The sequence below is a fragment of the Bubalus bubalis genome, chromosome 10 (assembly GCF_019923935.1).
Source record: "Bubalus bubalis isolate 160015118507 breed Murrah chromosome 10, NDDB_SH_1, whole genome shotgun sequence".
Taxonomy (NCBI): Eukaryota; Metazoa; Chordata; class Mammalia; order Artiodactyla; family Bovidae; genus Bubalus; species Bubalus bubalis.
The window spans coordinates 27303601-27331352 of NC_059166.1; the positions used below are offsets into that span (position 1 = coordinate 27303601).

Below are 27752 nucleotides of genomic sequence, written 5' to 3' on the forward strand. Positions count from 1 at the left end.
ATCTTAATAAAGAATATCCCTGATTGTTTGAATTATTTGAATAAATAACAGGAACAAATATAAGCAAACAGATCTTGACCATGTTTGTCCTTGATAATAGCTGCCAGTAGTTAAACATCAGTTGATAACAAACTTTTATATTCATTCTTGTTCTTATACTGGCCAAATAAAGCATCCCATTTCACAGAAGACACTGTGACTGACAGACATTACACTTGCCCTAGGGTGGGCTGCCGTCTATGGGGTCACACAGAGTCGGACACGACTGAAGCAACTTAGCAGCAGCAGCAGCAGCAGCAGGGACTTCCCTGGTGATCCATTGGTTAAGGCTCTGCCGCTCTTCCAAGGCAGGGGTGGTGGGTTCGATCCCTGGTTGAGGAATTAAGATCCCACGTGCTGTGCAACTTGACTAAAAAATAAACACAGGGAAATAGTGAAGGATAGGGAAGCCTGGCAAGGTGCAGTCCACGTGGTCACAGTGAGTCAGACACAACTGAGCAACTGAACAGCAATTGCCAGAATCAGACTTCAAAGCTATTTTACCTCAATCTAGTATTATCTGTTTTCATTACTTGGTACCTTCCTATTACTGTAGCCAGTAAGATTTATATTCATTTTCACTTTACACATTTTTAGCTTTTAAGATTGTGCAGAGATAACCTTTAAGTACCTTTGTACAATAGCAAAGTGTTAAAACGGAAAAACACTTCACAAAGCAAAAAACCTCTAGCTCTTAGGCCCCATTAAAGGTTATGGAATCCATAATACTGTAACATATTTTCATGGTAGGGTGATGGATATTAACAGATACTAATGAAGATTATAGATATAGAATTAAGGACAGATTGTTTTATTTTTGTTAAATTACTAGTTTAAAAAGTTGCAGTTTTTGGAGATGGCCCTGCCCAAGTCTAAGCTTTTGCTTTAGAAAACACTATTACTAATAAGCAACATACAGTTAGAATTTTTTGCAACTACCTCTGCATGCTTCAGTATTTTAAAGAAGAGGGAAACCATTCTGACTCTTCCCTGGCTAAAAATTCAGAATATTGAATACACGCTAAATTGAGAAGGTTTACAAAGGATACCTATGGGGACAACTGCCTTGTATAAGTAAGTAATAAATATTTATTGGTTTGGTTTTTATTTGGATTTTTAGTTTTTATCTTTATTTGCTTTTCCAATTTTCATTAATCTCTCCTGAGAATTTTGTTTATATAAAGAGTTGATTTAGTTTTGCTGTGTCAACAATTTTATATAGACGTTTTTGCCTCTGTTCCTGGTGAATTTGATGCTTATCTGAGATTTTACATTTATCTGGTGTTTTCTATCTCATTATTAAACCTCAACTGCAACATCTAAAAAAATTGATCATTTTATGATTCTCTCCTATTAAGTAATGAAAATAGATCCCATTGGTAAGACAGTATAAGATTGCCTCATGTGGTTTCTGGAGGATATAGTTGTGGTTTTTTAAGTTAACCTGATTATATATCATTTATATTGATGACTCTGAAAGAAAAAAAAAGGAAATGGCAACCTACACCAGTATTCTTTGGAAAATCCAATGGACAGAGGAGCCTGGCAGGCTACAGTTCATGGGGTCAAAAGAGTCAGATATAACTGAGCAACTGAGCACACCAAAAGAAGAAATCAGTAAGATTCATGTTGTTTGGAGAAAAGTGACAACTCCTTTACAAGTACAAGCTATAGTTCAGTGAAAATGACCTGTTACATACAAAAGATATGACAAAGAAGTAGGCACACGATATTAAATATATGATGGAATATATGTTGCAGTAATAATATATAGTGTAATAAATAATGCATCCATTGATTTTAAATTATATATTTGTAATGTGTATATATAGCATAATGTATATAAAATATAATGTATATATATTTATATATTATATAAAAATACATCCTTTTACTTGATATTTTGTGTGTGTGTGTGTGTGTGAATTTTAAGTAAACAATGCTAAGAAAGATATTCATCCAAATGTTAACAGAGGTTGTCTGTTGATGGGAGGATTTCAGGTAATTTTTTTTCTTTGTTCTTTACTGAGTTTTTACCATGAGTGTGTATATTTTTATAAAAATAATTGGGTTTTCAAAAATTATTAAAAAAACAGAAACTTCTAATTACAGGAAAGAAACTATCTTCCATTCCGATCACTACATCAACCAATTGAACAAGAAGCACACATCAATATCCTGTGTGCCCAACCCATAGACATGATGGTATTTCTTGCGACTAAGTCTTTCCTCATGAGTTCACCAGCTGATTTAACAGCCACTTTTCTTAGCAGTTTGTCATTAGCATGTTCTTAGTTGCCATAGAAAGGAAAATTATCTTTCTGTTTTCCTAATTAGATTATGTAAGATTTAATCCAATTATGAAAAAAGTGAAAGTTAGTCACACAGTCATGTCCAACTCTTTGTGATCCCATGGACTGTAGCCTGCCAGGCTTCTCTGTCCATGGAATTCTCCAAGCAAGAGTACTGGAGTGGGTTGCCATTTCCTTCTCCAGGGGATATTCCCGACCCATGGATTGAACCCGGGTCTCCCGCATTGCAGGCAGATTCTTTACCAACAGAGCTACTAGGGAAACCCCGATCATAACAGTTACAATATTAAGTGCAACAGGTTGGTAAGCACTAAGTCAGTCACTTAATAGGAACAGAAGTATCGGGGTAGTTGAACTGGTTCAGTTGCCTTACAGTATGTTGATTCTTTTGTTCCCTACTGATCTATTGACACAAGGAGCCTCAAGTGACAGAACACCATTTGTGGCATACAGTTTAATGGGACTAATAACAGGCCTCCGAGTGGAAACAGTCCTGTGTCAGAACCAGGACTTTTGCATGCTCAAAATCTAAGGTTGAGGGGATGGGAAACTCCCCCGAGTGGGTCCCTGAGGGCAAAGATAAGTGCAGCCAGTTTTGCTTCTATCCCTTGGTTCTCTGTCCCATATAGTCTACCTATTGGAGACAGAGGAACATACAAGATGGCTAATTTAGGGTGCTACTGCATCCTAGAGTATGGAGTCCTGTCTTCACAGAACATTATTTCCATGCTGACGTATCAGCTGTACTTTCAAAAGGCTATTCTATATTCTCCGCGTCACTAGCTCAGAATATATTGATCTTACCTGAAGACCAGTATCTTTAAATTTGTAGCTATACACTATACACCAGCTGTTTTAAAACAGAATTCTTGTGATGTCCCTTTTTAAAACTGATATACCTAGACATGTATAGAAAAGAATTAGACTTGGCCTCAAAGGGTCTGTATGTTAATTTTTTTCCCCATTTGTACCTTAAAATATAAATTTAAGTAACAGATATAAAGAAAAATCCTTGCATTTGTGAAACTGTCAAACCCTCCAACACCAGGCCAACCCAGTATCTGGCTGGGGCTGGTAAAGGTCTCCCCTTCGTGCAAGGCTTTCTGGTTTTTTGAGTGTGTATGTGTGTGTTTGGAGGAACTTTTACACAGATACAGTGCTTCTTACAAGTATTGATGTTCAGGACTCCCCTCACCACCATAAAAAAGATTGTATGTCAGATATATCTCAATTCTCAGAATGTAAACAAAAATATATGTTAATGTCAGGGAGTGAAAAGTGCTACAAAGAAAAATAATTCGGATCAGGGGATAGAGAGTGGTGGTGGGGCTATTTTATTTTTATTAATGGCTGTGCTGGGTCTTCCTTGCTGTATGTGGGCTTCTCTTGTTGTAGAGGACTGGCCTCTAGGCTTCAGCAATTGTGGTGCAGGGGCTTAGTTGCTCCTCTGCAAGTGGAATCTTCCTTGAGCATGTGGAATCATCCTTGACCATGGAACAAACCCCTGTCCCCTGCACTGGCAGGCAGATTCTTAACCATTGGAGTGGTGGGGGCTATTTCAGATCAGGTGTTGAGGGAGGTCTCTCTCTGAGGAGGTGATGCCTGTACAGGGACCTGAGGTGTGAGAGAACAAGTCTCGCAAAGGCTTATGGGGGTGGTGGGAGCAAAGGCCCTGGGGCAGCAAAGAGCTTCAGGGTCTAGGAAAGGTGTGGAGAAAAAGAAGCTGAAGATGATCCTGAGCCAATTCCTATCTCATATGCTCCTCTCTTTTACACCTTTGGAAGACAGGACATCTGTGGGTCTCCGATCACCTCTGGTAGGTGTCCTGTAAGGGCATGTGAGGTATTGCTGTGACAGATTTAAAGTTTTAGAAAGAGAGAAACTTAAATTTAATGTCATGTTGTGCTAGTATTCAAATATGGCCCCACAATCCCTCTTTGGTTTTTGTTTTTTAAAGAAAGGTAATGCAATGCCTACAATTGTGTGTATTTTAACATTCCATTAAAGCCTGGAGTAAAATGAATAAATATTGACACTAAGTGCCATATATAAAGACTATAAATAGCCTCATGTGAGTTGAGTTGAGATTTTGCCTCCAAATGAGGTAGGGCAGGTTTTGCAGACAAAGTGTTAAAAACAAAACAAACCCTTGGGGTTTTCAGTGCCTTTGAATTTTGGAATTCCAGATAGAGGATTGTAAACCTGTAATACTTTCCTTTCATGGGTCATCTGTAAGGTCAGCACTTTGCAGAGTAACCCGTAGCAGACGAAATAAAAACCCAAACTGAAAAGTCTAATTCTACCCTAGCTGCTGTTTTTGAACTATTTCCTATTTGTTAAGGATAAACTATTGTGATATTCTATTTGAGACATCTCAAGAAGTATCTCCCAGATAGGTGTAGAATACAACAGTGCAAACACATCATCTTCCATAAAGGAGGAAATTAGGGGTCGCCAGAGCGAGCCCCTGTGGTGGGCCCAGAGTCTAAACAGGTTTATAGAGCTGATGGTATATATTAATGGTACTAAGCTCCTGATGACCAGAACCACCTTGTATAACGAGGTGAAGTTTGCCAGCTGTTCCCTCTATTCAGCAATTTTGTTTCTCAGGTAAACACGGTTTGGAGCTAGTGTCTCAATGGCTAGTGTCTATACGATGAGAGTTCTCAGATGGGTTGGTTGCACGTTCATAGCCCTTCAGAGCACATAGAAATACTTTATTGATCCTCAGTAACATCTGACCTCAAAGCAGTACAACGCATACAGTAGTAAGAACCTGAACAATGTTCCCCTTTCACTCAATGTTTATTAACCATTCGGTGCCAGAAGCTTTGTGATAATCCAAACTGCAGCCCGTATCTAAGTTCTCCTGGTATGAATGAGCTGCGTGCTTTCCCCACTGGTCGCTGCTCCCAGGGGTCCCAGCTTTGCCTGCCCAACGCGGAGGGCGGTTCGACCCTCTGCCGCGGAGCTCCGGCCACCAGGGGGCGCTGCGGCCCCCTCTCCCGGGAGCGGCCGAGCCAGCCCGGTGGGTGTTTCTCTCTCCCTCTCGCGCTCTCTCCTCCCGGCCTCACATCCGGGTCTGGAGCGCGGCCGCCGCTGTCAGTGTTGCTGCGGTCGCGTCGGGGGCCGGGCCGGGGCGCAGTAAATGGCGGCGGAGGGAGGCGGAGCGGCGGCCGCGCTCAGCCCTGAACCCCCGAAACTTTAGACTAGAAGCCCCACAACTTTTCCGCGAAGTGCTGCCGCTGTGGGGGCGTGGACGGAAGGGGAAGGCAAGGCGGGAAGTCTTGGGGGAAGCGGCAGGGAGCCGGAGAGACTCGAACCCGCGGCGGAGGCGGTGGCGGAGTCCGCCCCAGCCTCGCACCGCCGCGGCCCCCGCCTCCTTCCCCGTGTTCTTCCCGCGGCCGCCGAGGCGGAGCCGGAGCCGCGCGCTGCGCGGGGCCTCGTAGGCGGCGGCGCGCCGAGCCCAGCCGGGCTCCCTCCCCGCGACCTCCGGGCCCTGTAGCTCCGACGCCCCCCGCGCGCGTGAGGCCGGGGCTCCCCGCCGCTTCGGGGAGGGGGGCGAGGAGGAGAAGGAGGCCGGGCGGCGCGCAGTCCCCACCGTCCTGGGGTCGCGGGGCCGAGCCCCTGGTGTTGCATGCGGGGCGGGGTGGCCGTGAGCGGAGGCGAAGATGGAAGGTTTAACGCTGAGCGATGCGGAGCAGAAATACTACTCGGATCTCTTCTCCTACTGCGACATCGAGAGCACCAAGAAGGTGTCGGCCAACGGGCGAGTGCTGGAGCTGTTTCGGGCCGCGCAGCTGCCCAACGACGTGGTCCTCCAGGTAACGCCGCCGCGTTCGGGGGTCGGCCGGCCGCCGAGGGGTCGCTTCCCGGCGGCTTGGGCCTCTAACCGCCTGCTTCCGCGGGGTGGGAGTGGGCGCCGTTTCCCGAAGGGCCGGCGGTGGGCAGATTCCCTGGACTCCTCCGCTGCGGGCCGGGGCCGCAGGTGCCCGGGCAGCCGGGACTCGCGAGGGGGAGGGGGTCGCTCTTCGAGGACAAAAGTCAGGCAGAGATACTGTGGGGGTTGGGGAGGGGGTGGTGGTCTCTCTGTTATCTCTGGAGAGCGTAAGCCCTGTATCTCTCGGCTGCCCCGCAGAATCTGGATTTTTCAACCCTGAAAGAGCAACTTCAGATGAAAGATCTGGGATTGTTACCATGCTTTTGAATCCTTGGTCTTGGGATCTACTTTTCTTCTTCTTAAGGAAGCTGAATTCTCAAGGAGATTAAAAAATTTGAACTTTTAAGTAATAGTTTGCAAGTAGGTATGAAAAGAGCTTTAACTATAGGATGCGTGGCTGGTGTAAACTGGATCGTTTTTCCGTTGGCCTTCGATAGCATTTGGTGGAACTGGTGGATTGGGTTGGTAGATAAGTATTGAGCAACTTCAAGTCAAAGGTGCGTATTTGCCTCAGTGCCCTAGAGGACCGAGGAGAGTTAAGTTTTAAGCTTTCTCCGTCTTATCTAATGTATGTGGTGAGCATTGATGTTACTCTGGGTCTCATGAGTCATAGCTGCTAGTAAGATTTTGTCTAAACAGCGTATCAGGAACAGGTTTTAAGCTTTCCTCTCTATGATGATCCAAGCCAGTTATCCAGATCTCCAAAACTTACGGCCATGTGCATAGGTATGATGTAGTATATTGCAGAGAGCCCTGAATCAGGAGTTTTCAGGCCTGGACCCTTGACCCCCACTCTGTTAACCCGCAGGGTGACTTTGGGCCGGGCGCTTTAAACTCTTTAAGCCTAAGTGTGCTTAGAATGAGGGTCAAGTTCCTTCTGAGGAACCTTCTGGGAAATATAAAAATGTCCACACACGCCTCTCTTTTAGAAGTTATCTGTGCGTTAATTGTGACTAAGTTGAACCAGTTCTTTTCGCATAATCTGGTTTATGTTGCTTTTTAAAAATTTTGGGAGGAAAATTGGGCGTCTTATACACCAGCAGCTGGGAGTCTCATATTCATTCTGCTGAAGAGACAAAGTAAATATTTTAGGCTCTGCTGGCCACATACAGTCTCTGTATGTATATTCTTTGTTTTTGTTCTTGCAGTCTTTTAAAAATGTAAAAATCATTTTTAGCTCAGGGGCATACAAAACAGGGCCTCTAACTGCTGACCCCTGCTGTGTGGGTACTGTATGTTCCCCGTATGGCTTTGGAGTTAGACTTACAGGAATATACTCACTAATGATTTTGCTCTTTTTGTAGAAATACGTTCAAGACATTAGAAAACTAAAACTAAGGGGGAACCTCCCATTTTCTGTTTGGTTTCTCTCTTTGGGGTAGGGCAAGCTGAAATCGACTGACATTCATATTTTTAAGGGTGCATGAAGACTTTAGGACATTATATTATTTAGGATACAAATTAGGCTTAATTAACCTTTGCTTCAAACATGTTTAACCCAGTCCAACTTATTTTCATGTCATGCTCGATTTTATTTACACTCAAAAATAAATTCCTATTACCTTTTTTAAAGAGAACTTAAATAGCATAAATATTCAGGATTCAGTTATATTAATAAGCTGGAAACTGTAGGAACTCTCTAAAGCACAATTCTTATAGTTTTCTGGGTAGCTTGAAGGCAATCTACTTAAAAAATTGGCCTAGGAGATAAAATGTGGAACAAAAGAGGAATGTGGACTCAATTCCCTGATGGAAGCTTAGGATTGTCGGAAAACAGTCCTCCCTTGCTTCCTAAGTTGAAAACATTTGAAGCAACTCACATACAAATTAGCACTGGGCTAGGTGTTGCAGGGCATCACAGCAGGAGTAAGAAGTTCTCAAGGACCTTGTAAGCTCCAGAAATAAGCATGTAACAAAGCAGTGTGAATGTCATGAGATGGATAAAGGAGGGTATGACCAAGAAAGGCCTCTTCACTTAATTCAGATGGACCTTAACAGTAGTGTGGAGGGATGAAGAGGATTTCCAGGCGGTAAAACATGGCCAGAGGTAGAAAGTGTGGGAAGGACCCTTTGCAAGGACTAGCAGATAGTCAGATTTTGCCAAAGCTGTAGTATGTTTTGGAGATGCTGGCACTTAGAGACCACATTGGGAAAGATTCTGAAGAACAGGCCAATTTCATATTTCAGGAGGCAGTGGAGACTCACTGATAGTTTTTGACTTCGAGTGAGATAGAGATCAGAGGCTAGGGAAAGAGGCTCGAGCAGTGGTTCAGAATAGATGCTAGATACAGAGCACCCAAACCAGGGTGACAGCAGTAGAGCAGAAAAGGAGGGGCTGGATGAACAGGTCTGTGTTATTGAAGGGCGGTTGGGTAGCCACAGTGTGAGGTGTTTGTGGGAGAATGTTTGAGACTGGGTGGAGAGCTTTGAACTAATTGTGAAGGTGGCAGGGAGTTACAGATTTAAGAGAACTGACTCGTAAAAGCTGTGCTTTAGGAGGCATTTCTGGTGGCTCAGACAGTAAAGAATCTACCTGCAATGCAGGAGATCTGGGTTCCATCCCTGGGTTGGGAAGATTCACCAGAGAAGGGAATGGCAACCCACTCCAGTATTCTTGCCTGAAGAATTCCATGGCCAGAGGTGCCTAGCGGGCCACAGTCCATGGGGTCACAAAGAGTCGGACATGACTGGGCTACTAACACACGTAGGAGGCATTTAGGAGACCAGAGCAACTGAGAATAGAGGGAAGAAGAACTGGGGACTGATTCTTTCACATGTAAATGAAGTGATGAGGAACAGGGCCAAGGAACTCAAATGTGAGAGTGGGGACGGCCAGGGGGAAGGGGGTTTTGCCACCCACAAGGCACTTGGAGACATATTTGGTTATCATAAGTCAGAGGGAGGGAGCAGTTCTACTGGCGTCTAGTAGATAGAGGCAGGAGTGCTACTAAACAGCCTACAATACACAGGACAGCTCCGGCAACAGTCATCTGGCTCAAAATGTCGGTAGTGCCAAGATTTAGAAAACTGATCTGGACTCTGGTGGTAACAGTTGATCAGAAAATGAGGTTGAAGATACAGTAGAGGATGATGGAGGTAGACCTGATGAGCCTGGGTTAGCTGGTGATATTTTGGTAAGAGAAGGGCAAGGTTTATTCTCTGTAGGACACCACTCACAGTTACAGAAGGGGCAGGAAGAGGGCCTGATTTCTGAAGAGAAATTGATGAGTTTGTTCTCAGGTGTTTTGAGATGGCAGTGCAGTAGTCCAGGAGATAATTGGAAATGTGTGAATGTCCACTCTGAGTGCTGGTTCTTACAGTGAAATTTGCATGTTTGGGATCTCTCCTCTCTGCCTTTCTCACCTGTATATCTTGAAGGTAGAGACCAGACAGCTTTTCACACTGTAGGCATGCATTTTTACACATCAGGGCTTTGATTGATATAGTAGTTTTCAGCATTTGTTAATAAAAGTCATGAGAAGACTGAGTCATCTGAGGAATGAGTATAGAGAACAAAGAACAGAGGCCCCAGAACTAAAGGAGGAAGGAACTGGCATTTATTGAGTGCCTATTGTGTTCTTTTACTGTGCAGGTCATTTTCATGCAGGAACTCATTTGATCCTTGCAAAACAATCCTGTGAAGAGAGTATTATTCTTGTTTATTAACTAGAAACTTGATAGGCAGAGAAGTGTTAAATAACTAGTGAATAGAATACCTCTCTTTATCATTATTTCTTGCCACCTGGCAGTTCTTTCCTACTTTTCACTGTTCATGTACTTGGTTTGCCCATAGTTCTTACAAAGAGTAGAGATTTTAAATGATTTGATTTTGAGTTATATGTGGATTTCCTTGTTTGCAAAATAAATAGTTTTATCCATAATGATGTCTGGGAATATAGTTACTTCAGAGAACTAGGAAGATTCTTGTATATGGTATCCTGAGTCACATTGCAACACTGTCCTAGACTTCCTTAGTGGTCCAGTGGGTAAGAATCTGCCTGCCAACGCAGGAGTCATGGATTTGATTCCTGAATTGGGAAGATCCCACTTGTCACGGAGCAACTAAGCCCATGCACCGTAACTACTGAGCCCATGTGCTGCAACTCCTGAAGCCCACGTACCTAGAGCCCGGGCTCTGCAACAGCAGAAGCAGTGTTCGTTATACTTGCTGGGGAATACCAGAGTAAAACCTGTGATGAATACAAGGGTTTGTTTGGGGAGACAGTGTGTTACTTGACGAAGTGAACGAGCTAGAGCTTCATAGTATTATGCCCCATACCAGAGAGGAACAAGACTAGGCAGAGAAAAATCGGGCTCATAGGATTTAATCATGAGGAATTTTGCTGTCTGCTGAGCGTGAAAATATTCAGTGGCTTAAAAATAATCTTCAGAATTATTTTTTAAATGTTAGGGAGGGTATGCTATTTACCACACCAATCAGTATGTTTTCTAGCTTTTATTTAAAATTTATACTTTGGAAAATGTTTTAAAACTTCATGTAGACTTTGAATGCACAATAGCTTGATAAAAGGTTCTAGTAGTAATTGTTCTTTTATTAAAGATTATAAGCAATGTACCCATTAATAAGTCTGAGAAAATCTTTTAATTCATTTGTATTGAGCAATATCTTGGTAGAACATTTGAATAACATATTTGTTTAGTGAAGGAAAAGTGATAATAATGAAACATGAGCCATTTTATTTTTCTTTTGAAATTTGTTCAATTATATGATCTACTCATTAGTAATAAGATTAAAATAAAGAAGCAGAGCTTCATTTATGCATTGAAAATTACAAACTTAATGTCAGGTTTGTTCTGGAGAAGTAATTTTTTTTTCATTTGTAATTGCTAAAATAATTATAACACACTATAAAAATAATCTTACCTTAAACACTTTACTATACACAGTTGAAAAACACTTTTTGAGAAAGAAGTCACATTTATTGGCTTTCTGTAGGATCATATTTACTTAAATAATTTTTCTTTCTTACAAGGCACCTTGAATCTTTTTCTTTTCTCTAGCCAGTAGTCCAGAGTTAGCCTTAATAACTTGAGAATTCAAGCTAGGCATTTTGATGGAGCTCTAAAAGAATGTGAGAAGTTGATGTGTAAAGGATCACTAAACATGGGAGACAAGTTCCAGCCCTGCCCCTGAGAAGATTACTTATTGCCTGGATTTTAGTTCTCACCATGGATATGATTGAATTGGGGTATTTATTTTTTATACTTTTTTGGCCACACTATGCAGCATATGGGATCTTAGTTCCTCAAGCAAGGATTGAACCTATGCCCCCTGCGTTGGAAGCTCAGTCTTAACCACTGGACTGCCAGAGAAGTTCCTGATTGGGTTTTTTAACAAAGAGGTTACAGTGTAGGAATGGCTACTCTGTCCAGCCACATCCTTAAGAAAGTAGTCACTCAGACCTGAAATTAGTTGATATGCTATTTTGAAGCTGGAATTGATTTCTTTTACGCACTTTGGGAGATATGAAGAGGTGAATCTTGCCTAGAGTGCTGAAGTAACTGTGTATATAAGAGGGAACTGATGCAAGGGTTGTACAATCTGTGATGCTTCTTCAGGGTGTCTGGCCAGTGAGAATTTGATGGGTAATAAGACTTGGCGTTTTTGATGTTTTCCCTGATAATATATTTCATTTCCTGTAGTCTTTCCTATGATAGACGCATCTTGATTTGTCTTTTTCCTCTACCTCTGTGTAAGGAATTTATGGCTGACGAGTTGCATATATAGGCATGACAAAAATCAGGAGATGATAATAACCTGGCTTAGAAATGTTTTTTTTAAGTTCATAAGTGAAAGTGAAGTTGCTCAGTCATGTCTGACTCTTTGTGACCCCATGGTCTGTAGCCTACCAGGCTCCTCTGTCCATGGGATTTTCCAGGCAATAGTACTGGAGTGGATTGCCATTTCCTTCTCCAAATTTTGTTGCAGTTTGATAAATTATAGGACATAAATGCTTAAAAGACACTACATCTCATTTTGTTTCAAGAATTGACTGTGTTGAATTTGAGTCTCTTGTTACATGATGAAGACAGAATTTATTAAACTGTGTATTTCCCTCAAACCTCTTGTGGTTGTGGATTCCTTTGAGATTCTGGTGCACATGCTGGATTTCTGCTTAGAAGACTTAGTTACACAAAAGTCTGCATATAATTTGGGGTTGTCAGCTTTCCCCTAACCTAGCCAAGCTTGTCACATGGACCTCTACATTAAGACAGTTTTAAGGAACAGCAGACAGACCTGGAAAAGCTGACCATAAGTCTTTCTTAAATCAGCTTTGTATATTTTCAGAAAGTACTTCATGGCTACTATTTATGTTTGGGTTGTATATTGCAGGTTGGGAATCTTCCCAACCTTCATGGATTATAAATTGTGGTAATGTTTAAAAGGAAAAGAACTGTGTTAATAGAAAATGGTGGGAGGCTATACGGACCTACCTAAGTGTAAGGAAAGACCTCTATGAGGAGATGAGGGCATAGCAAGAGAACAAAAATGAGATGTTTCACATAGTGGGAATGAGCATGCTAAGGGCTGGAACAGTATATGAAGAGCTTGGTATGTTTGTTGAGATGAAAGCTGGAGAAGTATGGGCAAGAGGGGAGAATGGCAGGGACCACATGCTGCAGGGCCTTGTACACAGGGATCAAGCATTTGGATTATGAACGACTGAAAGTTTATGTTCGGGGGAGTTCAGTCGCTCAGTCGTATCCGACTCTTTGCGACCTCATAGACTGTGGCACACCAGGCCTCCCTGTCCATCACCAACTCCCGGAGTTCACTGAAACTCATGTCCATTGAGTAGGGGATGCCATCCAACCATCTCATCCTCTGTCGTTCCCTTCTCCACCGGCCTTCAATCTTCCCCAGTGTCAGGGTCTTTTCCAATGAGTCACATCAGGTGGCCAAAGTATTGGAGTTTCAACTTCAGCACCAGTCCTTCCAGTGAATATTCAGGTCTGATTTCCTTTAGGATGGACTAGTTGGATCTCCTTGCAGTCCAAGGGACTCTCAAGAGTCTTCTCCAACACCACAGTTCAAAAGCATCAATTTTTCGGTGCTCAGCTTTCTTTATAGTCCAACTCTCACATCCATACATAACCACTGGAAAAACCATAGCCTTGACTAGACAGACCTTTGTAATGTAAAAATAAAAAAGTAATGTCTCTGCTTTTTAATATGCTATCTAGGTTGGTCATAACTTTCCTTCCAAGGAGTAAGCATCTTTTAATTTCATGGCTGCAGTTGCCATCTGCAATGATTTTGGAGCCCAGAAAAATAAAGTCAGCCACTGTTTCCAGTGTTTCCCCATCTTTTTGTCATGAAGTGATGGGACCAGATGCCATGATCTTAGTTTTTTGAATGTTGAGCTTTAAGCCAACTTTTTCACTCTCCTCTTTCACTTTCATCAAGAGGTTCTTTAGTTCTTTGCTTTCTGCCATAAGAGTGGTGTCATCTGCATATCGTAGGTTATTGATATTTCTCCCAGCAATCTTGATTCCAGCTTGTGTTTCATCCAGTCTAACATTTCTCATGATGTACTCTGCATGTAAGTTAAATAAGCAGGGTGACAATATACAGCCTTGATGTACTCGTTTCCCAATTTGGAACCAGTCTGTTTTTCCACGTCCAGTTCTAACTTTTGCTTCTTGATCTGCATACAGATTTCTCAAGAGGCAGGTCAGGTGGTCTGGTATTCCCATCTCTTTCAGAATTTTCCACAGTTTATTGTGATGCACACAGTCAAAGGCTTTGGCATAGTCAATAAAGCAGAAATAGATGTTTTTCTGGAACTCTCGCTTTTTCGATGATCCAATGGATGTTGGCAATTTGATTTCTGGTTCCTCTGCCTTTTCTAAAACCAGCTTGAACATCTGGAAGTTCACGGTTCACATATTGCTGAAGCCCGGCTTGGAGAATTTTGAGCAATACTTTACTAGCGTGTGAGATGAGTGCAATTGTGCAGTAGTTTGAGCATTCTTTGGCATTGCCTTTCTTTGGGATTGGAATGAAAACTGACCTTTTCCAGTCTTGTGGCCACTGCTGAGTTTTTTTCAAATTTGCTGGCATATTGAGTGCAGTGGGGGAGTGACAGCATCTTAATTATATTTGTCAGAGGTTACTCTGCTGTGTAGAGAAGATTGGCCACTAGATATGCAGTAATTCAGGCAGGAGACATGATGGCTTAGATTAGTGAGGTGATGGTAGGGTGGAGAGGAGTGGACAGCCTTGAGGTATTTGTAGGTGGTAGACGTAGTGGGACATGATAGGGATTGGATATGGAATGTGATGGAGGAAAGAATTCAGGGATCTTGCTGCAAGTGACTATTACTGAATGGCTGGGAAATAAATAGGCTTTTTTAAAGGGGTTTTTGTTTTGTTTGGGTGAAGGGTAATGGTGAATTTGGCAGTTTTCTTTTGTCAATCTTAAATCCTCAGAAGCCTGTAAGATTAAGTAGACCTCTATCAGAGAGGATCAACAAATCCTGAAGAACCCAGAGATATTTGACTTGGAGATGTCAGTTTAAAGACATCAGTCGCTAAGCTGTGTCTGACTCTTGGCAACCTCATAAACCGAAGCTCTCCAGGCTTCCCTGTCCTTCACTATCTTCTGGGGTTTATTCAGACTCATGTCCATTGAGTCAGTGATACTATCGAACCGTCTCATCTTCTGTGGCCACCTTCTCCTCCTGCCCTCAATCTTTCCCAGCATCCGAATTTTTTCCAGTGATGTATTGGAGCTTCAGCTTCAGCATCAGTCCTTCCAATGAATATTCAGAGTTGGCTTCCTTTAGGATTGACTGGTTTGATCTCCTTGCTGTCCAAGGGATTCTCAAGAGCCTTCTCCATCTTTACAGTTGGAAAGCATCAGTTCTTTGGTGCTCAGCCATGACTACTGTAGAAACCGTAGCTTTGACTGTATGGATCTTTGTCAGCAAAGTGATGTTTGTTTTTTACTATGCTGTCTAGGTTTGTCATAGCTTTCCTTCCAAGGAGCAAGTGTCTTTTAATGTCATGGCTGCAGGCACCATCTGCAGTGATTAGTGATATTCAAAGCCATGAAAATAGGTGAAATCCCTGAAGAAGAGACTAGAGAGAGGAAAGAAGAACTGGTTAGAAATAGAACCCTGAGGAACACTACATTTCTAAGTTGGGAAAACTGGAAGTCCTCTAAGAAGGAAGCTAAGAAGACAGCCCGAGTGGAAATTTGGAATATATATTGGATCATGTCGTGGATGCCAAGTAATGCAACTGTTTCAAGAAAGGAATAGTTAATTCTCGAGTTTGGCTGAGAGGGTGAGACAATATGGGCAGAAATATGACCTTTGGATTTGGCAACCTAAAGGTCATCAGTGACTATTATGGGCCTGTGTCACAGACTGGTAGAGATGGAAGCCAGATTTGAGTGACTTGAAGGACATACAGTGACCCAGGAACTAGAAATTGGGTTTAAAGAAGTTAAAGGAAACAGACACAGGGCCGAAGTTGAGGTATGAGGATATAAAGGAAGCCTTTGTTTTTTTTGAGTGTATGAGAAATACCACAGCATGGTTTTAGTTGCTAGGATTAATAAGGGAAGGAAGGAAGATGAGGAGAGACGTCCTTGAGAAAGCAAGAATGGTCTAGGATCCTGACCGCACAGTACAGCAATCTTTGATAGGAAACAGATAATAATGTCAACAATTCCAAAAGAAGAGAGAAGGGGAAGAATGTATTCCCAGTAGCATCAAAAAGGAAAAAACATTTAGGAATAAACTTTAACAACAACAACAAAAAACCAAGATGTTTTTATTACAAAACATTAACCGAGAGAATTTAAATAAGATATTTTTGTTTTGTTTTGGGCACACTACAAGGCCCGTGGGATACTAGTTCCCAACCAGGGATTGAACCCAGACCCTCAGCAGTGAGAGTGTGTGGCTTTCCAACCACTGGACCAGGGAATTCTCTTAAATAAGATTTAAATAAATGGGGAGATAATCTGTGTTCATAGATTGGATGATTGACTGTTAAGATGATCAGTTCAGTTCAGTTCAGTTCAGTCGCTCAGTCGTGTCTGACTCTTTGCGACCCCATGAATCGTAGCACGCCAGGCCTCCCTGTCCATCACCAACTCCCGGAGTTCACTCAGACTCACATCCATCGGGTCAGTGATGCCATCCAGCCATCTCATCCTCTGTCGTCCCCTTCTCCTCCTGCCCCCAATCCCTCCCCGCATCAGAGTCTTTTCCAATGAGTCAACTCTTCGCATGAGGTGGCCAAAGTACTGGAGTTTCGGCTTTAGCATCATTCCTTCCAAAGAAATCCCAGGGCTGATCTCCTTCAGAATGGACTGGTTGGATCTCCTTGCAGTCCAAGGGACTCTCAAGAGTCTTCTCCAACAACACCACAGTTCAAAAGCATCAATTCTTCGGCACTCAGCCTTCTTCACAGTCCAACTCTCACATCCATAGATGACCACAGGAAAAACCATAGCCTTGACTAGACGGACCTTTGTTGGCAAAGTAATGTCTCTGCTTTTGAATATGCTATCTAGGTTGGTCATAACTTTCTTCCAAGGAGTAAGCATCTTTTAATTTCATGGCTGTAGTCACCATCTGCAGTGATCTTGGAGCCCCAAAAAATAAAGTCTGACACTGTTTCCACTGTTTCCCCATCTATTTCCCATGAAGTGATGGGACCGGATGCCATGATCTTTGTTTTCTGAATGTTGAGCTTTAAGCCAACTTTTTCACTCTCCTCTTTCACTTTCATCAAGAGGCTTTTTAGTTCCTCTTTACTTTCTGCCATAAGGGTGGTGTCATCTGCATATCTGAGGTTGATAATTCTCCCCAAATTGATCTGTAGATTCAATAAAATACTTGCAAAAATTCCAGTAGACTCTTATAGAAATTGCCCAGCTGATCCTAAAATTTATAAGGAAATGCAGAGGATCTAGCATAGCCAAAACTCTTTTGAAAACAAACAAAATAGGAGACTTCCCATGCCTAATTGTAAAAGTTAGATAATCTGTAGTGGTCAGGACAGTGTGATTGGCATGAGGACAAGCATTATAGATGCCCCTGTTACAATTATGTTCACTTGGTTTTTTTAAAAAGTGATAGGACCATTCAATGAGGAAAGGATAGTCTTTTTAACAAATAGTGCTAGGACAGTTGGATATCTGTGTGTTTTTAAAAAGTGGATTTAAATATACTATTTTATATATTAATACTTCATACCATACATGAAATTATTTCTAAATCATAGACTTTGTAAATTTATAATTGTAAAAGTAAAGCTATAAAAATTCTAAATGATTACATAGGAGGAAATCTTTGTGACCTTGTGTTAGTGTTCCTAGATAAGACACCAAAAGCATGAATCATAAAAGAAAAAGTAATAAATTGGACTTCTTTAATGAAGTTTTAAAACTTATACTTCAGAAGATAGTTAAAGTGAAAAGACAAGCCACAGACTCACAGGAAATATTTGCATATTGCAAGCTTGGTAAAAGTCTTTAATCTAGAATATATAAAGAAGTCTTACAATTCAATTATAAAGGAAAAAAGCAATTTAAAAATGGGCAAAAGAGTTGAATAGATATTTCACCAAAGGAGATGTTATGAATGGCAAATAAGCATATGAAATGATGTTCAACATTAGTCATTGAGGAAATGCAAATTAAACTGCAATGACGTATTGTCACACACCCACTTAAATGGCTACAATTTAAAAGACTGACATTGCCTAATATTATTTATGTGTAGAAACTGAAATCCTTATACCCTACTCTTGGAAATGTAAATGCTACAGCCCTTTTAGAAAAGTTTGATTGTTCCTTTTAAAGTTAAACATATGCTTACCATACGAACCAACAGTTCCACTCTTAGGAATCTATCCAACAGAAATGAAGATGTGTGCCCACAGAGAATTGTAAATGTCCATTTTAGCTGTATTCACAATAGCCAAAAATTGGAAAACAATCCAAATGTCTCTCAAATGGTGATAAGCAATATATGGTATATCCATATAATGCAGTACTTTCCTATAAAAAGTAAGGAACAAATTACTGATAAATGTTACAGCAGAAGTGGGTATCAAAAACATGAGAAGTGACAGAAGCCAAACATTAAAGAGTATATGTTGTGTGGTTGCATTTACATGAAATGTTTAGAAATACAGAAAACAGGATGGATACCTGAGGCCAGGGCAGGAGTGGAAGCACTAGAGGAAAATTTGGAGGGTGATGTGATGGAAAAGTTCTAAAATTGGATGAATTTTCTTAAAGCTCAATGAACTGCACACTTTTTGTGAGGTATAAATTATACCTCAAAGCTGTGAATTAAAACTTTTAACAATTTGGAGGGTGAGGAGAAGGCATGAACTTGTCATCTTGGAGAATGTGCAGGTGAGTGGTAGCGAATAAAGGGCCCTGTGTGCTGTCTGTGTAACTTACTTTACAAAACCTCAGTGGAACTTAACATAATGTGGCATTTGGTTATGCATTTGTGTTTTGAATATCATATGGAAGATGACATATCAATAGATATTATGTATGAAGGACATTGCCATATGAAGATTCATTACAACTGGTTATGAATAAGCACATTAATTAAGAAGGGGCTGAAAAACTTGTGATGTGAAATAATGGAAATTAATTTCTATCTATTAACTTTGGGTGGTATGCTGGCTTTATATACATTTAATTTAGATGTCTTAATTTTATGGAAAATTACAGAAATTAATACTTTAACATTAATCCAAGTTTGAAATAATTGTGCCCAATAAGTAATAATTTTAATGAAATAGTTGTTTCAATCTACAGGACTACTTCTGATTGCTTCCTTTTATTGAAATAATTACTGTCACTATTATTTTACCAAAAAAAAAAGTTTCTGTTACTTAGTCACCAATTTGTTGTCTGTGTAGTTTCTTTACATTGCTGTATCCAATCTGAGGTATAGTAGATAGATCTTGGGCCACGTTATATTAATGTGCTCCTTTGGATGAAAAATAGTTTCTGAGAGTGCTGATCTAAGAGTGATTATTGCCTCTTGTCTGTGGACTTTGTAAAAAGGTGTATCTATGTCCTTAAAAAATGGAATTATTGTCTAGAAACTGTTCAAGAGTATTTTTTATTTTCTTCAAGTCTCATTTGTGGTTAGAAAGATCAGAGGTTTGACTCCTTAAACTACAGAATGTTTATTGGTATTGTATGTTATTATTTACTTGTTTTACAAGAATTCATATTTTTTCTAAAGCACTCAATTCTATTTCATAGAAAAGCATTTACTTACAACACCCTTGTGATTTTCTGTGTCAGCAAGTATTGTATGTGGTCAGAATGCATAGACTTAGGAATGTGATGGTTCTGGATTTGGATCTCCACCTCAGTGCTCATTGACTTTCTTGCTCTGAGCAAGTACGTTAACCTCTTTTAAAGACTCCATTTCCTCATCTGTAGACTGAGGATGATACCAAATCCAAAAGTTTCGTAATACCACAGTGAAGTAACATGTAAACATCTAGTGTAGTGCCTGGCTCTCAGAGGGTGAGCAAAGAAGTTTTGTTCACTCAAGCTCTGCTCTGTTAAGGAAAACTCATAATTTGTAGGATCTTGGCTTTTAGTAGTAATAAAAGTCTCTACTTTGTTTTTCAAACCTAGCTTTATAACTTTTGTTGTTTTTGTTGCATTGAGCTTAACACATCGCCCCCAATCCTTTGATCCTATCAATATTGCCTTATGTTTCTCCCTTTTACCCTGTAATTAGCGGATTTGTCCTTTTGAAGTTTACCCCAAAAGATTAAAATAAAAGATGGTTCTGAGGTCCTGAGTCTACGTGACTTGCTGAGTGATGATAACCATTAACAGAAATAAAGAAGTGGAGGGAGGGGTCTAGTTTAGTTGAGAGCAATGTGCTGAATTCAGATGTGCTGAGTGAGCACACACACCCATGTCATGTTCAGTCCATCTGGGTAGCAAGGTTTAGTAGGCATTTGAAAACTTGAGAACAGCAACTGGGTGGCTTTAGAAGCTTTTGCAGACTTAGTAGTGTCCCCTGAATAAGGCCATTCGATAGAAATGATAGATGCAAATTTAACTTACTGTATTTGAAATGTCCTTTCAGAGTAGATGGTAAATTGCACTTCTGTGTAGAGGTTTAGGTATTCTCACTTAAACGACTTAAAAAATTTTCCGAAAATATCTTGAGACTGTTAGCAGAATGCAAGGTGAATGAGGAAGTAACATCTCTTTACCTGAACTTAGTCCAGCCTCCAAAGAGTTGAACCTTGGATGTTAAACCCAAAAGGTATTTGCACATTTAAAGCAAGAGGTCTTAGCTTTTTGCAAGCAAGTTCCAAAGCAAGGGCTCAGAAAGTAAAGCGTCTGCCTACAATGTGGGAGATCCGGGTTCAATCCCTGGATTGGGAACATCCCCTGGAGAAGGAAATGGCAACCCACTCCAGTACTCTTGCCTGGAAAATCCCATGGATGGAGGAGCCTAGTAGGCTATAGTCTATGTGGTCACAAAGAGTCGGACACGACTGAGCGACTTCACATCCAAAGCAAAAGAATTGCTTTCAGCTGAGGAGTGAACCTCCGAGCTAAAAGAGTCTAGCTTATCCTTTGCCATCAGCATTTCATTGCAGTTTTGGGCTTCTCATTTAACACAAAATCTCTTTTAATCTTTATAAGCCTGCCAGATATTGTTATCCCTGTTTCATTAATAAAAAATTGGATGCTCTCTTAATACTCAAGAATTAGTAGATGTGTGGATCAATTCCTTGAGGGTGAGTTACCTTGTATTGTTGCTATACCATTTCTTCAAGGATGGTTCTGTTGAATTCTGCTTTTATATATTCAGAATATTTTTTTCTATTTAATATCTTAAAATTATACCATTCATAAATTCCTCAAATATTATTATTAAACATCTAAGCATCAGGGTATACTAATCTTCTCCTAAGGTCCAAGAATATAGTAGGGGATCTGTGTTGCTCTCTGGTTCACCACTATCTCTGGCACATATCTCTGTTGTCAGTTAACATTGTTGAGTGTTGAATGGGTGAGCATGGATTTATCCTTTCCCCCCCTCCAAATACCTTTGCTTATCACTAACTTGACTATATATATTGCACCCAATTCAAATAGTAATAATAGTGTGGTGCCTACTCTGTGTCTGACACGGTTTGCACTCTTTTACGGATTGGTTTCTCAGTATTGTGAAATGGATAGTTTATTATGCCTGCTTTTAAAATGAAGATAAAGAAAGGACAAGTGTTGACTTCTCCAAGGTCATAAAACTCCTAAGTGGTAGAGCTGGGATTTAAGTAGTTCTTTTTTTAAAATCACTGTGCTCTGCTTCCTAAATATTATATGACTAAATACTTATTATCTCACTTCCGTGCTCATATCTTTACCCTCTACTATATCTCTTGTATATCCTAAATCCCCAAATTTCTTCTCTAGAGTTACTTGATGTTTATAGATCATGTTGAGGCTCCATACCAGCTTGCAGAGTCCCTGTCCTGTTGTGAGTCCTGTTAGACTAAAAGTTGTAACAAGTCCTGTTCATCCATGTCTTTCAGCAGCGTGTCTTGGAATAGTTTTGTAAATAAAACTTAAAAATAGGTCCTTCTGCCTCATTTATTTGGATACCATTGTTTAATCAGTCATTTGCTAGGTAAATTAACAATTTTATTGAAATCAAGGGATAAAACTTTAAACTTTTTATATGAAACACAAATAACATTCTAAAGGATGGCTAAGCAGAATACTTTGATTTACTAGGGCTGACTTAGTCACTGTCTTCTCTAGGAAGTCTAGGTAACATTAATTTGTTCGATTTTTATGATGACCTGCTTCTCTAGAGGACTGGAACTTAGGAGAAGGTTCCTGGTAACCTGGTTTGGATCCCTTTAGGATGGGGTGGCGGTTTATGCCATAGGTATAAATAAGATCAGTCAGGATGGATTTGCGAGTGAAAGGAGAGAGCAAAAGGAAGCCTGAGGTAGTAACTGCCTGAGGCATTAGAAGGAAAGGAGCAACATTCAGTATAACTCTGTTACTGGGGTTGTGTTTATTTTCCCTTAGGATCCAGAGCAAATCCTTCTCTTGATGAGTTCTTTATGCTGAGATATTTACAAACTAACTCATGTTTTATAGTCCTTTAGTTTCCTTGAAAATTTTTATCCCATATGTAACATTTATCCAAAAAATCTGAATCATCAAGGAAAATGTTGATGTTCTTAAAAGACAATGTTGTATTGTTTTCATGAAATTATAAAGGTATTTCATAATTCAAGAAACATTAAAAAATACCACTTATGTTTTGTTTTAGTTTGACATCCTACTTCTTTGAACTTTCCCCTCATCCTTTTAACCGGATAACCCCCATTTCTGTTAGCTCCCCCTACTGTTGTTTATGTTTGTACTTGTATACAACTTGTACTGTTGGTGTGTGTATATTATCCTTGATAGGTGACAAGCACTTTGAAGGCAAGTGTTATCCTTGTTTTCCTTAGATCACTCTGGATATGATAGGCACCCACATCTTACTGGACTGATGGGTGCTGCGGGGTTTTACTCCTCATCAGTGCCTTGTTGGGTCCTAGCCTCACCGCTTCATTTTGTCATGCCGCTTAGAAAATCCCAAATGACAGGGAATGAGCCTTTTTGAACAATATGGAACTTCTGAGATCTTGATTGTATAAATCTTTCAATTAGACTGTGAGTAAGCTAGCTAGTACTTTTGAGGTTGATCAGGTGACTTTAGTCAGGTATAGTAAACATGCATATTAATAACTTTTCTTTAAGCTGTTGTACCTCAAGGCTATTCTTTTTTTATTTTTAAAGATAGTTCACTTTAATAGTAAACTCACATGAGATTTTCTGCCTTGCAGAGGTATAATTTCTAATTCTTTAACAGGATAAAGAACAAATAGTGGTAGAGGAGTAATCTAAATAAGGAAATATGTCAGTAGTTACTCATTTAATTGACTCTTTTGGAAGAAAACATAGCATTCTGGTAAAATGCATGGTAACGGGGAGAGCATATCAGATGTGAGCAGTCATGCTTACCCAACCTTAAAAGTTACCTACCAGCTCACTCCCACGCTGCAGTCTTGTTTCTGATTATTCTTCTAACAGGGACTTTGTGTTCTAACTCAGCAGATCTGTTTTCTGTTTCTCACACAGTTGCTTGTTAGTTGTTTTGTGTTTCTTTCTTTTTTTTTTTTTAATATGTTACTTTCTTTACTGTCCCCCAGCTTTCATGCTTCCATCCTCCCCTTTTTTGAAAGGCTCCTTAGCTTTTGTATGTTTCGGAGATCTTATTTAAACAGTCTTACCCTCTGCAACTCTCATTTGCCTCCTACCTATCCTGTGTATGTTTTGCACTGTTGGTGCTTTTTGTTCAGTTACGTCATTGCTTAACTACTTTTCCAGGATATTTACATCCCAGCAGAATTAAAAGTAAACTCCAAGTAACACTCAGGTTTCTTTTCTTTCGTGACCTCATGATTATCTCTAGTAGCAAAAGCACATAGTAGATGTTTAGAAAACAGATCTAACTATTAAGGAAGACAGTTGCTTAGCTCTTTTGTTTCTGTGCATCCATGGACGTGATTGGGGTGATGAATTAAGGCGGTTCTGGGCTTCTCACCCAGGGAAGTAAAAAGCGGGGGTGGTAAAGCTTACAGCCTTGGATGTTCCACTGCCAGCACTCTGGGTACTCTCTCCCCACCCCAGTCAACATTCTGGGCATGAGAAGAGAAGGAGGCGGCAAGAACAGGAACAAATAGCACAGAATTCTCTTTGAGTTTTGCCTTTGCACTTTGCTGACCAACATTGCCAGTTCCCTCTCCCTTCCAGAACCCTTTTTTCCCCCTCTTCTTCTTTTTTTTTTTTAACAGCAGAATGCGAGAAACTTAAAAACAAGCAAAACTAGGAATTTATTAGCAGTTAAATTATGGTGGAATATAGATATCTTGGCACTATTGCTTATGTTTTCTTTACAAAATTAATAAAACACAATTAAGTTCCAGTGTACCTGGCTGAAAGGTAAGAACCACAAATCCATTTAGAGGGCGGGTGCTGGATACCCTCACATGATATCGTGTGGTGCTTGCACATTCCCCGCAGGTTGTTGAGATTTGTGTCATGTCACAGTTACAGGTTTTACTGCTGGTCCTTGTCACAGTAAATGTAAACATGACAGGAATAGTAGAAACTGCTAATGTTAAACCTTTGGGATCTAAGAGCATACTTTATTCTGTGCCTGCCTTCAGGAAGCTAAGGATTTGATAACCAGAGGAAGGGAGTTGATAGTTAGGTTTTCTATTACTGTTGTTGTTTGGTCACTTAAGTCGTGTCTTACCACCGCCCCCCGCCCTACTCCTCCCAGACTGTAGCCCACCAGGCTCCTCTGTCCATGGGTTTCTCAGGCAAGAATACTGGAGTGGGTTGCCATTTCCTTCTTCAGGGGATCTTCCCGACTCAGGGATCGAACTCATGTCTCCTGCACTGGCAGGCAGATTCTTTACCACTGAGCCACCGGGGAAGCCCTTTCTATTACTACCCACAATTTAAAACCCCTAGAGAGAGAAATATTTTACTTCTCTAATCACCTTTCTTAGATTCCCCCTAAGACTTGTTTCTGGAATGAATCCTAACAAGTGTTTCTCACTTACACCTAACAAAAGACAAAAACATTATGGTCATAGTTAACTAATTGTATTATGGTTATTTTCTATTTATGCAGTGTTCCTTCTTGCTTCCGGTGTTACACATTTGACCCTGCACACCCATCCAGTTGCCTTCCTATTTTTCTTCTTCCTTTTACTTCTGAATTACAAATGACCCAGATTTCTTCTCTGCTGTCTGTAGTAGTAACCTAACTTTTCTATTCCTCCCACTCTACCCCTTGAAAAAAAAAAGATATTCTTAAAGTTCACCTTTATCCTAGTCACCAACTCTAGTAATATTTTCTTAGGTTTCATTCTCTTTTATCACTTACTTCCCTTGTAATTGACACTGAATTACTTTTTGGATATCACCTCTTTTTTTTGTTCTCTGTGATGCTAAATTATGTTATTGTCTTTGGTATCCCATCTTCCTACTATATTTTTCTCTTTTGTAGAGTCAGCTTTGACTCCTTTTCTTACATTCAGCCTACAAAGTCCTTCAGATGTTCTTTGGAAAATTTCAGCCAGTCATCCTTTTCTGTCCTGTTTATTAATTACTGTCTGAGCTTCAACCAGATTATTGCTGCACTATTGCATTAGCCTTCTAAGTCCTAACTAGCTTTTTTTCCCCTGTAATTGCTGAAGAACAGATGAGTGAATTTCTTAAAAATTATATGATATTCTTCAGAAATGCTCAGCAAAAATTAGTCTGGCATTTAGAACCCTCACCGTCTAGTTTGATCCAATTTACTAGCTAACCCCCACTAGAATCTCTACTTTGATCTGTTGGCACCCCCAATCACAATGCCCATCTTGTTTTGACTTATCAAAAAACCTGTTCATTCTTTTAAGATCAAGATCAGGCTTTTTTTTCCCCCCCAACAAATATTTCTAATCTGTTTCTAATTCTTACAGAAACAAGTATTAATTACATAGTACCTATTATGGGTCAGGCATAGAGCTATTTGACATGTGTTTAATGTTCAACTTAAGAGAATATATATTATATCCACTTTATAAATGAGAAACCTGGGGCTCTGGAGGCTACATGCCCAACATGAGCTGGTATTCAGATCCAGCTCTATCAGATAACAAAGCTTATATTCAAAACACCAGTCATTTCAACATATAAGAGTATAGCCTTATATGATAGCTTATCTTTTTTCATTTGTATGTTATGTTTGTAACTAAGTTAGACATTTCTTGAAAACAGGGGTTGCATGTGAGAACGTTAAGTGCCTCCCAGCGCCCACTGTTAGTTTGAACATTGTGCATACTTAAGAGGAGAACATTTTGCCAAGGCCTATCTGTAGTGCTACAGATTATAACAGCCTGCCTCCTTTCCGGGTAAGAGCATTCTCTACAATGTTGTGAGTTCAAGAACGACTGCGTGTTTGCATGCATACTTGAATTATGGGAGGCCAGTGGAGCAGCCTTTTGGTTTGTTTTCCAGAGTGTCAGGTATGTACCCAACAACGTGAAGGCACAGTTGTGAGAAAGCTATTCTTCTTGAATTGTTTTTTAAATCTGCTTACGGAGAACGTTTCGGTTTAGTACTGGTAAGTTTTTAACATCTTTCTAACACAGTTAACTCTCTTAATAAAGAACAGATAGGCCTTGAGATGACCACAAGCACATGTTGTGGACAGTGGTATTTGGCTGAAATTAAATGACAGTTTTGTTTTCATTGAATGTGTTACTGGTTTTGTTATTTTCTGTTTATCTCAAGTGATACTTAATTTCCATTTACATAGTGATAACAAGTTCCTTCTAAAATACATCTGTTGAGTTTTTTAAAAGTGTCTTGATTTAAAGAAGAAATATTAAGAACGTAATAGCACAAGCGGCTCATGGACATGGAAGCTTGTGAAGGTGGTATGCAGGAATCTGAGGTTTGGGAAACACAGAAGGGAAAAAACGAGACTTTCAAGTTTCTCATAGTTGGGCTCCTGTCTTGGCCCTGCTGATTTCTAGTCTATGACCTTGGGTGAGGACTTTTTCTTTGTCTCACTGTTTTGATTTATAAAATTAATGTAACAGTGCCTACTTTTAAAATTGTTTAAGGATGATCTTAAATAAGTACTAGTATGAAAGTGAAGTCACTCAGTCGTGTCCGACTCTTTGCGACCCCATGGACTGTAGCCTACTGGGCTCCTCTGTCCATGGGATTTTCCAGGCAAGAATACTGGAGTGGGTTGCCATTTCCTCCTCCAGGAGATCTTCCCGACCCAGGGATTGAACCCGCGTCTCCCACATTGTAGGCTGATGCTTTACCATCTGAGCCACCAGGGAAGTCCTCGTATACCACTGAATAAATAGTAGCTTTATCATCAATTTTGATAATTTATTATTTATTTCCTCATTTGGTCAACTAGAAATCTTTGATAGAATTTTAAAGATGCAGTGTAATTCTTAGTATTTCTGACCTTTGAGCAAGTATTTCACTGCCCTGGGCCTTTGATTCTCTGGGCATTAGTTTTTCATCTGCATATTGAGAATAATTTAGCACCCGTATAGGGTTGTTTTGAGGACTAAATGAATTTGTAAAGTAAGAATATTATAGCATTACAGTAGTGCTATATAGTTATTTGGAGTGTGCTGTATAGCTATTAGCTATTACTGTTATTTTTTCCTTAGAAAGAAGGTAGCTTTCTGGCAGATCCTGGGGCGTTTTTCCCTTTTGTTCTTACATCCTGAGTTGCGGGTGGAAGGTGTTCTGTGACGTTTGGTATGTTCATTGAGCATCTACTGGGTGTAAAGCATCTTGGTACTGGGA

The 27752-nt window shown here is 40.3% G+C and overlaps 1 protein-coding gene across 10 annotated transcripts in view; it reads left to right on the plus strand.

Moving 5' to 3' along the window:
• The first annotated feature begins 5407 nt into the window (after nt 1-5407).
• The window catches only part of REPS1 (RALBP1 associated Eps domain containing 1), a 90318-nt gene continuing 67973 nt past the window's right edge, over nt 5408-27752 (plus strand). For 4 of the 10 annotated variants that reach the window (XM_006074661.4, XM_006074664.4, XM_006074666.4 and 1 more), the window contains exon 1: nt 5416-6175. In XM_006074661.4, coding sequence (XP_006074723.1) covers nt 6023-6175 — 153 coding nt within the window. In that variant the 5' untranslated portion in view covers nt 5416-6022. Of the gene's footprint in view, nt 6176-27752 lie in introns of all 10 variants that reach the window. The other 6 variants (XM_006074662.4, XM_025295012.3, XM_006074665.4 and 3 more) reach the window with 3 other exon arrangements.